Below are 15,438 nucleotides of genomic sequence, written 5' to 3'. Positions count from 1 at the left end.
AATATTCCCCACCCAGGGATTGAACCTGTGTCTCTTAGGTTGGCAGGCAAACTCTTTAGCACCGTGCCACCTGGGAAGCCAGACAAAGCCTACAGGAATAAATTTGGAAAAGACAGGAAAGTGCAGACACAGAGATACATAGAGGATACTTTAGAAGGATGGAGGCGGAGCACCAACCCAAACTAGGAGGAAATGGGGATTACCAGGGAAGGCTTCCTGGAGGAAGAACACTCGACCCTGGCTGGGATGGACTGTGGTGCCAGGGAAGGCTTCCTGGAGGAGAGGATACCGAGAGCCAGAGTTATAAACGACATGTGGGGGTTAAACTGGCAAAGAAGGAGAGGGTCTTCCAGGTGATGGGAACAGTATAAGCCAAGGGCTGGAGGTGAGGAACAGCACAGAATATAGTGCGGGGAGCCTAGAGAGGGAAACTGGAGAGGGTGGCAAGGCCAGGTGGAGATGGGGAGTGGGTGCCGAGTGCTATGCTAAGGAGATAGGGCCCCCGGCTGTCTTTGTGTGTGCGTAGGGATACATTTTCCTCTTCTCTTTCTGTCTCCTTTTCAGAGCCAAGAAGAAAAGCAAGCCTTTGAACCTCAAGATCCACAGCAGCGTGGGCAGCTGTGAGAACATCCCCTCCCAGCAGCGCTCTCCGCTGCTGTCCGAGCGCTCCCTCCGCTCCTTCTTCGTGGGACATGCGCCCTTCCTGCCCTCCACCCCTCCGGTCCACTCCGAGGTCAATTTCTCTGCAAGTAAGTCCTCCGCACCCGCACCGGGCGGCTGCACCAGCTGCACTCCGCGCCCGGGGCGTGCCCTGTGCTTTTCCTGCCGTGAGAATACCGTAATTGGGAGGCTGTTGTCACTGGTCATGTGTGGTTGCAGGTGTGTAGGGATGACACCGAGAAGCAAGCTTGCAGGACATTCAAGGAAACAGCAGGCTTTTCTCTCCTCTGCTTCTCAGCTGCGCGGTCACAGGATTTTCCCTGGACGCCATGGGCTAAGGCGTCTCTGATTCAATTTTGTAATTTTCTCCCCCACACCGGTCGATGCGTGTAACCTTTACATCTCCATGATGGATTTTGGCTCACACTGGGCTGAGCGGGGCCTGGGGTGGCTTACATTCTGCTGTCATGAGTTTTGCGGCAAAGTGGTTATTCCTAGGGGTGGAAATGGAACTTTGTGGTGATCAAGGATGAAGTCTCAGAAGGTGTTTAATCTTCTCTGCCTAGAGGCCCGTTTTGCTGAGCAGGCGCAGATGTGGTCAGAGGGGAGCCCCTGAAAAAAGCCCAACCAGTCCTCCAGCCAAGACAACAACTTTATTGCTTGGGAACTTGGGAGGAGGAGGGGGTGCTAGAATGTGGAGGAAATAACCCCGTGCCCTTAATACAGCCAGACTGTGTCCACGTGTTGCTACTCTGATAAGTGATAAATGATGCTCACTGAGCACTAGTGTGTGCGTCAGACACATGTGTGATGTCATTTAGTTCTTGCAACAATCAGTGGTACACATGGATTATTCCCATTGTATAGATGAGGAAATTGAGGCCCAGAGACATCAAAGAATCACCTAAAGTCACACAGCTATGGAGTAGTTGAGTCAGGATTTGAATCAAATTCCTTCTAACTCCAGAGTATACCAGTTCAACCATCATGCCTGATTTTGTAACCAAGTTCCTCAGATACCCAGCAGGACATCTTTCTCTAACTGTGGGATTCTGTTCTTTATCTTTACATAAAGGTTTTTAAAATTCTTTTTAGGGAGCCCATGGACCTGTTAAGGATTGGATGCAATCTATTGGTTCTCTCCCTGGAAAACTGCAGACGGAATGTCCAACACAAATGTTTGGAGTCAGGACTGTCAGGTTCAGAAGCTCTGCCTTACCCCAGCTGGATGGTTGGCCCAGAGCAGAACCGTGAACTCAGTTTACAGTCCACACATGTGTCTCCTGAGTCCACTGCAGGACTCAGTGGAGGGTCTGGTACCAGAAGAGACTTGTGTGGATATCAGGAGAGGCTCCAGAGCCTGGCTTATCTCAGTGCCCAAGGCTACAGGCCCTGAATCAAGCAAACTAAAATAGTGCTCACGACACACGTCGACGCCAGAAAGCCAGTTTATCAATTTGTCAAGAGAAATCACTGTCAGAGGGATTAGAGACACTCCATGATGGTGGGTGGGCCTGCGGTGAGCCTGGTCAAGGGAAAGGGGTGATGACATTTGCAGTGAGTATTGGCAGCCGATTGGGGCAGGGCATCATGGCTCTGGAGGGGCTGCCTGGGTTCCAGCCCCAGCTCTGTTATTTCTGAGCAGTGTGCTGACCTCCAGCAAGTTAAGAGCCTCTCTGAGCCTCAGCTTCCTTAATCTGTGAAATGGGAATAACAATAGCTTCACATCACAGATGTTTGTGAGGACTGGATGAGCTCATATTTGTCAAGTTGCCTGCACAGTACTTGGCACACAGTAAGCGCCTCATAATGGCAGTTGCTATTCTGGTGTTTATTGTCTCCTTCTCCTAGAGTCATTTCCATCCTCTGGCTCCATGATTAATTTTGAGGCTGTGGCTAAATGCCTTTCAGTTCACCCCTCCACCCCCAACCCAACTCCCTTTTGGCCCTAAGAGTGCCTGGAATTTACCTTGGCGCGATGCTGGGCACTGCCTCTGGCAGCCATCTGTCTTCAGGCATCGCCATCGTATGAGAGAATGTCAGCATGGCTGCCTCAGAAGGTTTGACCATAGCCCTGGACTTTAATTCCGGCCAGAGGAGAAATATCTCCATCTTACCTTAAAAAAAAAACAAAACCAAAAACAACCAGCCGTCAGTCTTGCATGTTCAGACCCCTGCTTCTGTCCCAGAGTTTTGCAAGAATTCACTGTAGTTCCCCATTTTCATGCCTGCCCCCCGTCTCCATCTGAGAGGAGACACTTCCCTGCCTGCCTATGGGCAGGATCAGAGTCATCCTGAATTAAACTCAGCTCCCAATACTATGAGGCCCTAGAAGCACAATTTTCTCTCAGGACAGTCCTGGTCCTTGTATGCAGAGAGGCCCCTCCCTGATCTCCCAGGAAGGAGAAAGCTAGCATTTGAGTCTCAGGGAGAGAACAAGTGTGTAACCCAAGTATTAGCTGGACTCCCATGGACCAGTCCTATTTTCGATGATACTAATAAATAATAGAAGCAGAGAAAGCCTGGTGGAAGAGGCTGCATATCAGGAAATGAGAAGCTCTCCACTGGGTCTTAGTGTTGTCACCAGTGGCCATGTGACCTTTGTGCTTGCTGGGCATCTCAGTGGCATTGTCACAGTTCAGATGCGTTGCACTCTTTGGGGCTGGATATCGTTATTCCCATGTTACAGATCAGGAAACTCATGCTCTGAAAGGTGAGTGATCTGGACCACATTATAGGTATTGAATCCAAACACAAACCTGCATCCCATCTTCCTTTCTCTCTCTGGGTCTCAGTTTCCCCAACTGTACAATAAAAGACTCCATGCAGGTCCATTCCAAAGCTTAGGAACTCTAAGGCTAATCCAGAGAGTATGCAGAGTGGCTTTTCCTAGGCAGATATTTTGACTCACTCAGAATGGCGGTTTGGGAGTCTCTGGGTCAGGGCTGTGGGGAGCACACAGCTGCAGGCACTGGCTCCCCCTTACTATTGACAGTCCGTTCTCACACCACTCTGAGTTCCAGAGGAAAACTTCTGGCCTCTGGGCCCCAGTGCCAGCCTTCCTCCCCTGACCCGGCTGAGGGAACCTCTGAGGCTGTGTCCCTGCCAGGCTGAGTCCGTCCTCCCGTTTGTCACTGTCAGCTCTGGCTGTGGCTGCGCTGTGAAGGGCGGTGAGCCTCTGCCCTGTTATCCCTGATGGTAACGCTGGAAGTCAGCATTAGGAAGATTCTGGCTGCAGAGTGGCCGGGTCTTGGACCCCGGGTGCCCAGCCACCTCGAATGAGCTGCAAGAAGGACTTAACCTCTTGGGGCTCCCCCTGCTTCCCTGGTCTGGGGGTGACGGGCAGGGGAAGGGAGGAGAGTAGAAGGAGTCCTGGCTCCTGAGGAATCCGTCTCTAAGATTAGCCATGGACAAAACAGCAGATATCAGATTCTGCTGCTCAACATGGAGGATGCTGACCCAGGAGTGAACCTGCTTCTCAGAGAAGTAGAGAACCATCACTTACCTCTCCATCCTTGCTGTATTTATTTACTCCATGCTGCATTCATGCATACCACATTGCCCCTGTATTGTCTCATTGGATGCCTTCCACCCATGGACCCGTTTTGGACCAATAAGCTGTGTGTCTGTGGCACCTTGGAGGGCATCTCTGACCCCCAACTGACTCAGTTCAGGTAGCCTCTGTGATCCCTATAAAGGAGCTTCTTCAGAATGAAAAAAAAAAATTGCCGCCTACATGGGAACAGTTAATTATTCACCATTCAATACTGGATGGTGGAAGTAATTTGGGGGATTATAGCGACCAAGTGGTGGCTGACATATCATTGGGCACATCACTGAACCCCCGTGAGTCTATTTCTACCCAGCAAAGATGGTAGTGAGGGTAAAATGAGGAAATCGTGTGAATTTCCTAGCATGGGGGCCAGAACTTAAAGCACCAAGTCTCAGTGAAGGGCCGCTTGGGGAGCTCTTGTTGTACATTATGTGATGGAATAGCTTGTAACAATGAGGAAAATGACGATAATAATAGCAGTCGGCATTTATTGCATGTTGACAGTGTCCCGAGCTTCATCAATTCAGGCAAAGCAATTTACTTCTGTTGTTTTGTTTAAGCTTCATGGTCCTCCATCGGGTAGGTACTCTTCAGTTCAGTTCAATTCAGTCGCTCAGTCACGTCTGACTCTTTGCAACCCCATGGACTACAGCACGCCAGGCTTCCTATTATGATGCCCATTTTACAGATGAAGAAGCTGGGGCTGAGAGATTTAAGTCACCGCCCCAAGGTCACAGGCCAGGAAGGGGATGGAGTTTGCTCTCATCCAGAATCCGCCAAATCTGCAACACTGGCATGTGAAATGGCAACACCTTTTCCACTGAAACGTCTTTGTTCAGCAAGTAGAGAGCGTACCTTGTTCGAGGTTTCTCTCTGGCGCCCTTGCCTAGTTGGGAGACTGTGTGGTGGGGGCCAGTCTTGCTCCAAGGATGCCTCTTGTTCCCCCAGAACACAGTGCTTGCTCAACGATCGGCACCCACGTTGGCCAGCAGACTGTTATCCCACCAAACAGTGTTTATATTCAGGGGATCCATTGTCCCAGGTGGTGGCCATCCCTGTGGGCAGGGGGCAGGCAGCTGCAGAACACACCCAAAAGATGTCATCCTGAACATCTTTGGTAGAAGATGAGGGATGATGGGGACTTCTTTTGCCACCTGCAGTTTTTGGAGTGTTTATTAGCTGTCTGGATGGGTGGGTGGGTACTTCAGGGTAGCAGCTGCCAGAACGAGCAAGTGACTGATGATACCTGGACATCCCCATCTTGGCCCTGAACACTAGCTGCAGTTGGATGTGAGACCCCGGTCTTATGAAATACTGTCCTTCACCAGGTGTTTGAAGGACAGCGTGCCCTCCTCGCCTTGCCCCGTCTCACTGTGCCCTCTTCTCATCTCTTTTCCAAGCAGCTCCTGCTCTTTGTTCTGGAGACACAGCGACAGGCAGCTGACCCTCAGCTGAGGGCCTGGCCTCGTGTGCCTTGGGGGGATAAGTCAGAAGCCCGGTTTGTTGGGGAGGCAGCTGCAGGTAGCAATAAAGACTGATGAAGCCAAGCTGCGCGGACTCCCAAGAAACCAGCCACTGGAAGGGTTATCAAGAGACTCGGGATGGAGGTGATTGTATAATGGGGTTTAATGAGGCTTGAGGCCAAGGTTCATTACCGCCACCCCCCTGGAAGAGGGGGAAGACGAGTGCGTGCCTTGACAAAAATTGACTGCCTGAACCACATTCTTATCTCAGAATCTGGAGAAATTTTGAGAAATTTGAGTCTGACCTAGCTCGGTGGTGGCATATCTGAGGGGAAGACATATATGCCATACGAGTGACCCGAAGGACTTTTCTCCCCTAGAGTGAGTGAGCGGAAGTCCTGCTCCCCACACCCCCACCCAGGAGACCCAGGAACCGCCCATGTCCCATGCCAGCTGGCTTCTTTGCAGTATTTTAGAAACTGAGGTCCCAGCAGGTTGCTAACACTTACTGACCATCTGCCACTTGCCAGGCAGGTGCTGCTGTAGGTGCTTTATAGGCTCTCAGACATGTGCACGTGGGAGCAAGTGAAACGGTACAGAAGGGTTCATAATGAAGACTTTTGACCCTCACATCATCCCTGTCCCAGTCCTGCTTTTAAAAAATGCTTTCCGTGTCTGCTGCTGCTGCTGGACTCACACAATTTAAGCTAGGTTATAACCGCTTTGCTGTTCTCAAAGCATGTCTCAGACCAGCACCATCCCAAAGCTTTTGAGAAATGCAAATTCTTACTCTTCTCCTTCCAGACCCACTGCATCAGCACCCCTGGGGAGGGTCCAGACTTCTGTATTTTCACCAGCCCTTCAGGGTATTCTGCACTTGAACATTTGAGAATCACTCAGTTATCTCTGTCTCTCTTTTTTGGGACATAGTTTCAAGCTTACAGAAAAGTTGCAAAAACAATACAAAGGTTTCCTGAACCCCCTTAGCTCAGAGTCTGGAGAAGGCAATAGCAACCCACTCCAGTACTCTTGCCTGGAAAATCCCATGGATGGAGGAGCCTGGTAGGCTGCAGTCCATGGGATCTCAAAGAGTTGGACATGACTGAGCGACTTCACTTTCGCTTTTCACTGTCATGCATTGGAGAAGGAAATGGCGACCCACTCCAGTGTTCTTGCCTGGAGAATCCCAGGGATGGGGGAACCTGGTGGGCTGCCGTCTATGGGGTTGCACAGAGTCGGACACGACTGAAGCGACTTAGCAGCAGTAGCAGCAGCAGCTTAGGGTCATTGGTTTTTATCATTTCTTTACATTTGCTTCTTCTCTCCAATACCCACCCCCCCCCACCCTCAGTTTCTCTTTCCTTCTCCCTCCCTCCCTCTCTCTCTTTCTCTCCTTTCTGTGGACCATTTGAGACTAGGTTGCATATTCTCTTACATAACCACACGTAGTTACCAGATTTAGTAAACTTGATATTCAGTTAAGACTTTCATCTGATCATCTTCCAATTTCAGCAATTTGTCTCAATAGCATCCTTTATAGCTTTTTTTTTCTGGTGCAGGATCCAATCTGAGGTCACATACTACATTTAGCTGTTATGTTGACCTTGAACAGTTCTTTAGCCCTTGTCATTTTGACTTTGACATTTCTGAAGAGTAGGGACCAGCCACATACCAGAATGTCCCTCAGTTAGGTTTGTCTGCTGTTTCCTTGTGGTTAGACCTGGGCTGTGCAGCTTTGGCGGGACTTCTGCTCATGCGGCGCCGTGTTTTACTTGGAGCAGGCCTGTCTTCTGTGGGCCAGACCTGCCAGACCTTTAGCTTTTTTAAAAAAAAAAAAAAGTCTGAGACCATGATGTTGATGAGAAAGCTCCAAATTTTAAGATCTAAGCACCCAGTGAAAAATCTTTCAACCCTGTGTGAACCAGTTTAAATAGTCCCATAGGCTTGTGGGTCCTACTTGGTCTTGGGTTTCCCAATTTTTAACCTATGTTCTAGAATCATCTAGAATCTAGGAGGTTGGAACAGGTAGGTACCTCAAAAATAACCAAGTCCAAGCCCTCTTTTTGACAGATGTAGAAAGTGAGACCAGAGAGCGGAAGGGACTTGCCCAGGGTTACAGAGCTGGGTTTGAACCCAGGTCTCCTGATGCCCAGCTAGAGGTTCTCTCTGTTACACCAAGATGGTTGGAAAACTGAAGCTTCATAAAGTTTTGTGCTGAAAGTGCCCCAGAGGAAGGAAACAGTGTCTGATTAAAAGGTGATGTATTTTGTGTGTATGGAGGGCTGGTAATGTGTGAGGTGTGTGTGTGTGTGTGTGTGTGTGTGTGTGTGTGTGTGTATCTATGTTTTATGCGAGGCCACTATTGGATTTTTATCAACTCCTTCTCTGATGTGCCCATATATTTTGTAATTCCTGCCTTAGCACAAACAGTTTGGGCTCAGCATGCAGTGGACAACCAGTGGATAACCTTTTGTTATAATTACTCCCACCAGGAACGATGGCAGCAAAAATTGGTTGGTAAGTGGTTGGCACTTGGAACTGGGTGGGGGAGTCATTTGTGCCTCTTGGAGTGAGTCCTGATCCTCAGTCAGGTACACACTGTCAGCGTGGACATCCTGTTCCTGTGTCTGATTGTGCTTTTGTCCCACCAACAGCCCCTCCTGCACAAATAAATATTTTTGAACGGACAGTACCATTTGTGAGCATGCCCTTTGTGGCCAGCATTGTGAGTCTATAGCTCCCCAGGGTCTTGAAGGCAAAGTAGAAAAGATTCTGCTTTTCAGAGATGCTGAGCTGGATGGTTTTGGCATCACTGAGGCAGGAACTGAAGTTGCTAGACTTCAATGCAGTCTTTGTATTTTATGGATGGTTTTCCTGACCAGAGAAACAAGTGTCCAAGCAAAATTCTGCCAGAAACTATTTTGTTAATCAGAAAATAAGCAGGTCTTTATTGCTTCATGATAGTGGTTGTACGGACATATGGCTTTGTTACAAGTAACAGTAAACAAACTTGAGCCTTTTTTGTGTGTGTGAAAGTCACTTATTGGCACATGTAAGTGAAAAGTCCAGGGGTTGTGTGAGCTTCAGGCATGGCTAGATCTAGGGGCTCAGTTCATGTCAGGACTCTGTATCTCTCAGCTCTCCTCCTCTCCAGGGCGGCTTCACTTTTAGGCTTTCATGTGGTGACTGTATGGCCTCAGAAGTTCCAGTCCCTTCCCTCTTCTGGTCCATGGTAAAGGATTGAGATTGTTTAAGTCTGAGATTCACTGGGTCAACCAGCATGACCACGTACTCACCTCTGAACCAATCAGTGGAGTCAGGAAAATGGGGTGGAAACTTTCTCGTTTAATCCTAAGTTGTGATTTTTACTTTGGGGCTTAGAAATGGAATCTTTTTGCCTAAAAAGGGAACATGAATGCTGGGGAAGCTGACAACCAGTGCCCATTAGAGTAGAAATGAACAACAATGGTCCCTGTCTTCAAGAGCTTTGAGGAGCATCTCTCTGGTCAAATTAGTTCATGATCCAAGTTAGTGGGGCCTTGTCTCCACTACTGTACAGAAAGCTCTTTCCTATTTCTGAGGGTCTCCCTTGGGCTGTATTTCTCAGGGATCCCTGACAAGGAGTTTCTTTTCTATCCCTCTGACACTCCTGTGGTGGGGTCTCCAGGAAGCACACAGCCTGTCAGGGAAGGTTAACCCATGGTTCCAGGTGGAGACTCGGCTCCACTGGCAATTTGAAGCCATAGCATCTTGGTATTAGCCAGGCATGGGATGGCAAGTTGGACGAACCTGGGTTTGAATCTCATCTCTGCCATTTATTGCCTAACATCTCTGAGCCTCAGTTTCCCCATCTTCAGGACGGAACTTAATAGGCCTTGCTCATGGAGTAGTTATTAGGATTTGAAATAAAAGGAAGCTGAGCACTGTGCCTGTTGCTTCGACAGCATTACATGTTTTGCTGTGATCATCAATACTATCATATAGGATTTGTGTTTCAGTTAGCTTTGATCCTCCCTGGTTTCTGCTGGACATCAGTCCAAACCACCCCTGCCACCCACACCACACCTGAATGGAACCATCACTACTGATTGAATTCCGGACGAGTAAAGTGTGATACCGAGCAAGTTAGTCCTTGTGGGCTTTTCTGGTCCTTGTGCCCATACCTGCCTTCAATGACGTGTCCTTTGCTAATTCTAACAACAGAAGGTTTTCTTTTCACAGACATAGAGTCCACTCTTCTCATCCCCAGGACTTTGCTCCTGGACTCCCCTCCTGATGACCTTTTCCATCACTCATATGACACACAGGCTGTCCTGTTCTAGGATGTAGCTCTGATAACTCTGATCTTTCTCCCGGACATTTTGCCTGTTACTCGTTTTGAGTGGGGCTTCCCACGTGGTTCAGCGGTAGAGTCTGCCTGCCAATGCAGGAGATGCAGGAGACATGGCTTCAATCCCTGGGTCAGGAAGATTCCCTGGGAGATGAAATGGCAACCCACCCCGGTATTCTTGTCTGAAAAATCCCATGGGCAGAGGAGTCTGGCAGGCCACAGTCCTTGGGGTCGTGAAGAGTCGGACACAACCTGGTAACTGACCGTGCACACACTCCTTCTCAACCGGGAGAGTCGCCCTTCTCCAAAGACTAGGTTGCCTCCTGGGCCTCAGGTGGACCTGTCCCCGCCCCATCCCTGCTGGCCTTACTGGTCGTGGGTGCACACCCTTGCTCGAATGCCCCACCCCACCAGCATCCAGGCAGGATCTGGGTACCTGTGTTTCATTCCAGGCACATTCTTCTCAGCCAGGATATGAGTGGCAAGTGTCTCACTGTGCTCCACGCTGCTCTGTCTGAGGCCCCTGTTAAAGCGATTCTCCCCTCGGCTGAAAGTCAGGGCATCCCCAGGCAGGCATGGTGGACACAGTGCCAGCATCCTTTATCTTTGCCCCCAACTCCTCCCTTTTCTGTTTTCTCTCCTCCCTTCTCTGTTTTCTCTCCTCCCTCTCTTTCTCCATCCTGTCTGTCTCAGTGTCTGTCTCTCTGGATTGGTCAGCCTCTTTTTCTGTTGGTTTTCCCTGGGAACACTGTCACCCTCCTCTTTTCTCCCGTGGTGTCACCTTCACACTTTCAGTCCCCCTCCCAGCCCTAGCCTTGCTGACGTTCCTTCTCTCTCTTCTCCTCTGTCTTTCTCTCTTCACCCTGCTGTCTCCAGTTACCCACCTTCCCAGCCTGACTCTTCCAGCCACTTTGTGCTGCGTTCCTTGATAGAGGTGATCTGAATTTGGTGGCTTGGGGGCTGGAGAGAGGGACGACTAACCCCGCCCCCCAAGAAAAAACCCCCAAAGTGCCTGTCTCTTAGAGATTCATTACAAATCGTAGGGGTAGATGGCAGAAGTGTCCTGTCTGGGGCAGGGGCTGGCCTGCCTCTTCTGGATGAACCCCACTGCTGATCCCATCATGACAGAACTGGGATCTTAGGTCCTTAGGTGCTAATTGGCACAACTCAGCCTGCTTCCAGCCAGGGTCATTATTTTCTGTTTCCCCAAGCCTTCCATGCTGCATTTGGCCTCAGCACTTTCTGGAAACCCCAGGAGACACTGAGAGTATTTAGGCCAGGGCTCAGCAATTTTTCCTGTGACCAGAGAGCAAATATTTCCAGCTTTGCAAGTCAACAGTCTCAACTACTAACTCTTTAATAGTAGCATGAATATAGCCTTATGTAACCAAAGGGGTAGGGCTGTGTTCCAATAAAGCTTTATTTACAAAACAGGCAGTGGGCTAACTTGGGCTCAGACTTGGAAGCTAAACAAGCCCCGTTTTCAGCTCCCAGCTCTGCCCCCTACCGGCTAGGAGACCTCGGGCGAGTGAGGTCTCTGAGCTGCTGTTTCTCATCTGCAAAATTAGGAGAACATTTGGGCTTCCCTCATAGGGTGGTTTTAAGATTAAATGAGAGAATGCCTGTAAACTGCTAGCACAGGGCCAGGCACATGGTGAGCAGGCAATAAATATCAGCAATTATTATTTATATAATGTTACTAATATGTGTACATGTTATATATAACACTCATATATATGTTATATATATTATATATACACATATATGTTTGTTTTTATATATATATATATATATATATACACACACACACACACACATGCAGACACACGCACAGGCATACACAACTGCTCCACGAGATGCAGTTGTTTTCTGTGATGGATTTGGAATTAGAGGAAGAACCAAAACAGTGTGGTTTTTGGTTAGGCTTCTGCACCCACCTTACTTAATGAGGCCACTTCACAGTTGGTCCTCATGAGAACCCAGGGCTTTAATCCAGGACCCATTTCCTCTGTCAGGGTAGCCATACCCACCACCCAGTTCATCCACATTGAGGTGATTGCTGTTCACAACCCCTTCCAAGCAGCATGGGATTTGGTTTCCAGTGACAGTGAGTGGAGAGACAGACTATGAAATCAAGATTTGCACCAGGGCCAGAACAGCTTCTGCTCATATGTAAACTTAATCCCAAGAGCAGATGTATGGTTTGGGAGACCCAGGCATCTAGACAGAGGAAACAGTCCTTACTTACCCAGTTTCACTTCCTTTAGAAATCCCACAGAATCTGGACAAAAAAAAAAAAAAGAGTGGGGGTTGCTGGTGAAAGAAGAGTATCTGGCTTAGGCACCTCCAAGACTGCATTCCTCAGGGCTTTTTCTGATGCAGAGACCTTCCACATACTGGCTTCAGAAGATAAAAGGGAAGTTGCTGGTTTAAGTACTGGGGGAAAAAAAGCCTAGACATAAACAAGGTCTTCAGGAATGGCTGGATCCAGAAGCCAGTGTCATCAGACTGTGTTCTTTTTGTCTCTTGTCTCACATTATGCTTTCCATTTTATGAGTTTCTTTCTCAGGTAGGCGCTCCCTTCATGGTAGCCTTTGGCTGGCCCAGGTTTCCATCCTTAGAGATCTAAGTGCATCAACCCCCTGAAATAGCTGGATTGCCTTTAAGGGGACTAGATCTCCAGGGAACACCAGGGTGACGTAACCTCCAGAATAGGGATGCTGAGCAGACAAGAGCAGCAACTGCTCCTACAAAACTGTCTGTGGGTTGATTACCTATGATTCACGCTCTCACTTGTTTCTCTCCTCATTGAGGAGCCAGGGGAAGTGTGAATGATTAGTAAATCAGAAAAAGAGCATGAACCTATTTGATGAGTTCCACTTCCCTTTCTGTTTACTTGAGATTCCCACTTTCAGAGGGTGTCAGGAATCTTTTCCCTTTCAATCAGCCATGAAATAAGAAGGAACTCAGTGGTTCCAACCCTAATTGTACATCCCAATCACCTGGGCAGGGAGGGCTTTTCAAAATCCTGGTTCCCAGGCTGAAGCCCCTGTCCAGTGACTCCAGAGTCACTGGAAAGTGAAGCCCACTTTTCAGTGCTCCCTGGGTGATTACCGTGTGCAGCCAACATCGAGAACCACAGATCCAGCTGGAGTGGCCAGCATATTCAGAAGCTATCCTAGACAGGCGGGGCTAAGTTCTTGTAGGATTTTCTGAAGATCTACGTCATCTCTGTGGATACTGGGAACTGTCTTCTCGTCTCAAGCTCTAGAATTAAATAGAAGACAAGTTTTGGTCTACAGTGTGACCCATGTGATTTACAGGTGTTGGGCCCCTACTGGGGCCATGATTCACCGCTGCTGTTCCTGCCTGCTAGCACACTGATTACTGTCAGATTATCTGGTCTCCTTGCTGCATTTTAAGCTGGGCTGACACTGAGGCAGCAACACGGGATTTTGAAAGCATATATGCAGAGGTGGAGGAAGTGGGGGGGCGGGCAGGTGTGAAATACAGACAGGACTGTGGTTCCTGGGGTGGATGACAGACGGATCAGGTTATGACAACAGGGCCAATGAGGAGACTTGGACACCTGTTCAGAGGGCTTCAAATATCTGCAGTTCTCCTCCTAGGCTCATTCAGTACTGGTGAAGGGCTTACAAAATCAGGAGCTATGCAAAAGCATCTGAACCTCCTCTTGTTGAGTGAGAGGAGACCCTAGAAGGTCCTGTACTGGTTCTAATGTGTCAGCTGTTCAAGAGTCTCTTTCCCATTCCAATCTCTGAGGCTGGGCCCGGAATCTGGGAATTGAACAAGCACCCTTGAATTATGCCCCAGTTTGGGACCTGGAGCTGTTTTTAACTGGCTTCCAGCTAGATAAAAGAAACAAACTGTGTTTCCACGAAGTATGTTAGTGAGTTAAATCAATAGCCATTTAGTTTGAGATTGTTGTTATTCAGTCACTCAGTTGTGTCTGATTCTGCGATCCTGTGGACTGCAGCAGGCCAGGCTTCCTTGTCCTTCATTATCTCCCAGAGTTTGCTCAAACTCATGTCCATTGAGTCGGTGATGCCATCCAACCATCTCATCCTCTGTCGCCCCCTTCTCCTCCTGCTCTCAATCTTTCCCAACATCAGAGTCTTTTCCAATGAGTCAGCTCTTCTCATCAGGTGACTAAAGTATTGGAGCTTCAGCTTCCAATGAATATTCGTTCAGGACTGATTTCCTTTAGTTTGAGATAATATCCATCAAAACTTTTTGGTATTAAATATCCTTTTTAAAGTGAAATGATGGGTAATTATAGATGGTTTTTGTTTTTGTTGTTTTTTTTTTTTTACATATAGTGTCCTTTCTTAGAAACAGACATTGCTAACTGTAAGTCGTCTCCTGTTTATTAAATATTCTGGTCCGTAAAATTCAAGTCAGGAACTCTTTCTCTAGATTGGAGTTTTAAAGATCAATTATTAACATTATTGAACCAAAGCCCCTTCTTCAAAAAGAAGCTCATATAACCCCTTACTGTATGAATCAACAGACGAAAGGGGAGTTGTTCTGGGTTTTGTAAAAGTAGGTGGCCTGGTGTTCCATGCCCTGGCTCTCCCCTCAGTGATGGCTTTGGAGATACTTCTTTGAAATTCAATTTGGAACTGCTATCTCAGAAATTTCTTTAAATGATCCGAATTGGAAACCCAAGACCCTAGGATGGAGAACACTCTCTCAAACTCCTGATTCCTAATTGGGTCCAGTCATTCCAAGGGTTCATGTCACTGATGAATTAAAAAGACCCTTCCATCCCCCACCAACCCCAGAATGGAGTTAGCACCTGGTAGGTGTTGGGGGTATCATCTTCATTGTAATAACCCCTATTTTCTCACTTTGAAAATGAGAAGAACATAGCCCAGGGAAGTGAAATGACTTTCTCAGGGTCACCAAGAAGGAGGAAGGACTTGGGGTCAGGACTTGGTTTACCTTGAGGTCCAGAGCACCTTTCCGCTTTCCCTTATGCAACAAAGCTGGCTCTGGCGTCTCGGAGGGAGCTTTGAAAATATTCAGGAACTATGGCTTTTCCGATAGTATAACGTATGAGTCTGTCTCTTCAAGAGTCATTCCTCCATCTGTCCATCCAACCAAAAATATTTCAGATTGCCTCCTCCCTGTGTGGGTACCAGGGATACGGGGATGTGTAGACATTCAAGATCTCCATCTTCACGGAGCAGCCAGACTGCTGGGGGAAACAGATATAAAGAGCCACTGGCTATGGCGGTGATAAAAGTTGCGAGTGAATGTCCAAGATGCTATGCAAATTAAAACAGGAACGATGATGGGAGTGGGCAGAGCAGGGATGTCTAGTCCAGCCAAGGAGCCAGGGAAGGCTTCCACGAGCATGGGCTGTTTATGCTGAGATGTGAAGGCTAGGTGGGGCCAGTCAGATAATG

At 48.3% G+C, this 15,438-nt stretch overlaps 1 protein-coding gene across 1 annotated transcript in view; it reads left to right on the top strand.

The window, feature by feature from the left end:
• Positions 1 to 15,438, top strand: part of KSR2 (kinase suppressor of ras 2) — a 417,713-nt gene that overhangs the window by 241,163 nt on the left and 161,112 nt on the right. The window contains exon 5 of the mRNA XM_061140846.1: positions 565 to 749. Coding sequence (XP_060996829.1) covers positions 565 to 749 — 185 coding nt within the window. The remainder of the gene's footprint in view (positions 1 to 564; positions 750 to 15,438) is intronic.

Source organism: Dama dama, chromosome 5 (genome assembly GCF_033118175.1).
Source record: "Dama dama isolate Ldn47 chromosome 5, ASM3311817v1, whole genome shotgun sequence".
NCBI classification, from domain to species: Eukaryota; Metazoa; Chordata; class Mammalia; order Artiodactyla; family Cervidae; genus Dama; species Dama dama.
The sequence above is the reverse complement of the archived record's forward strand: the minus strand, read 5'-3'. Positions and strand labels throughout refer to the sequence as shown.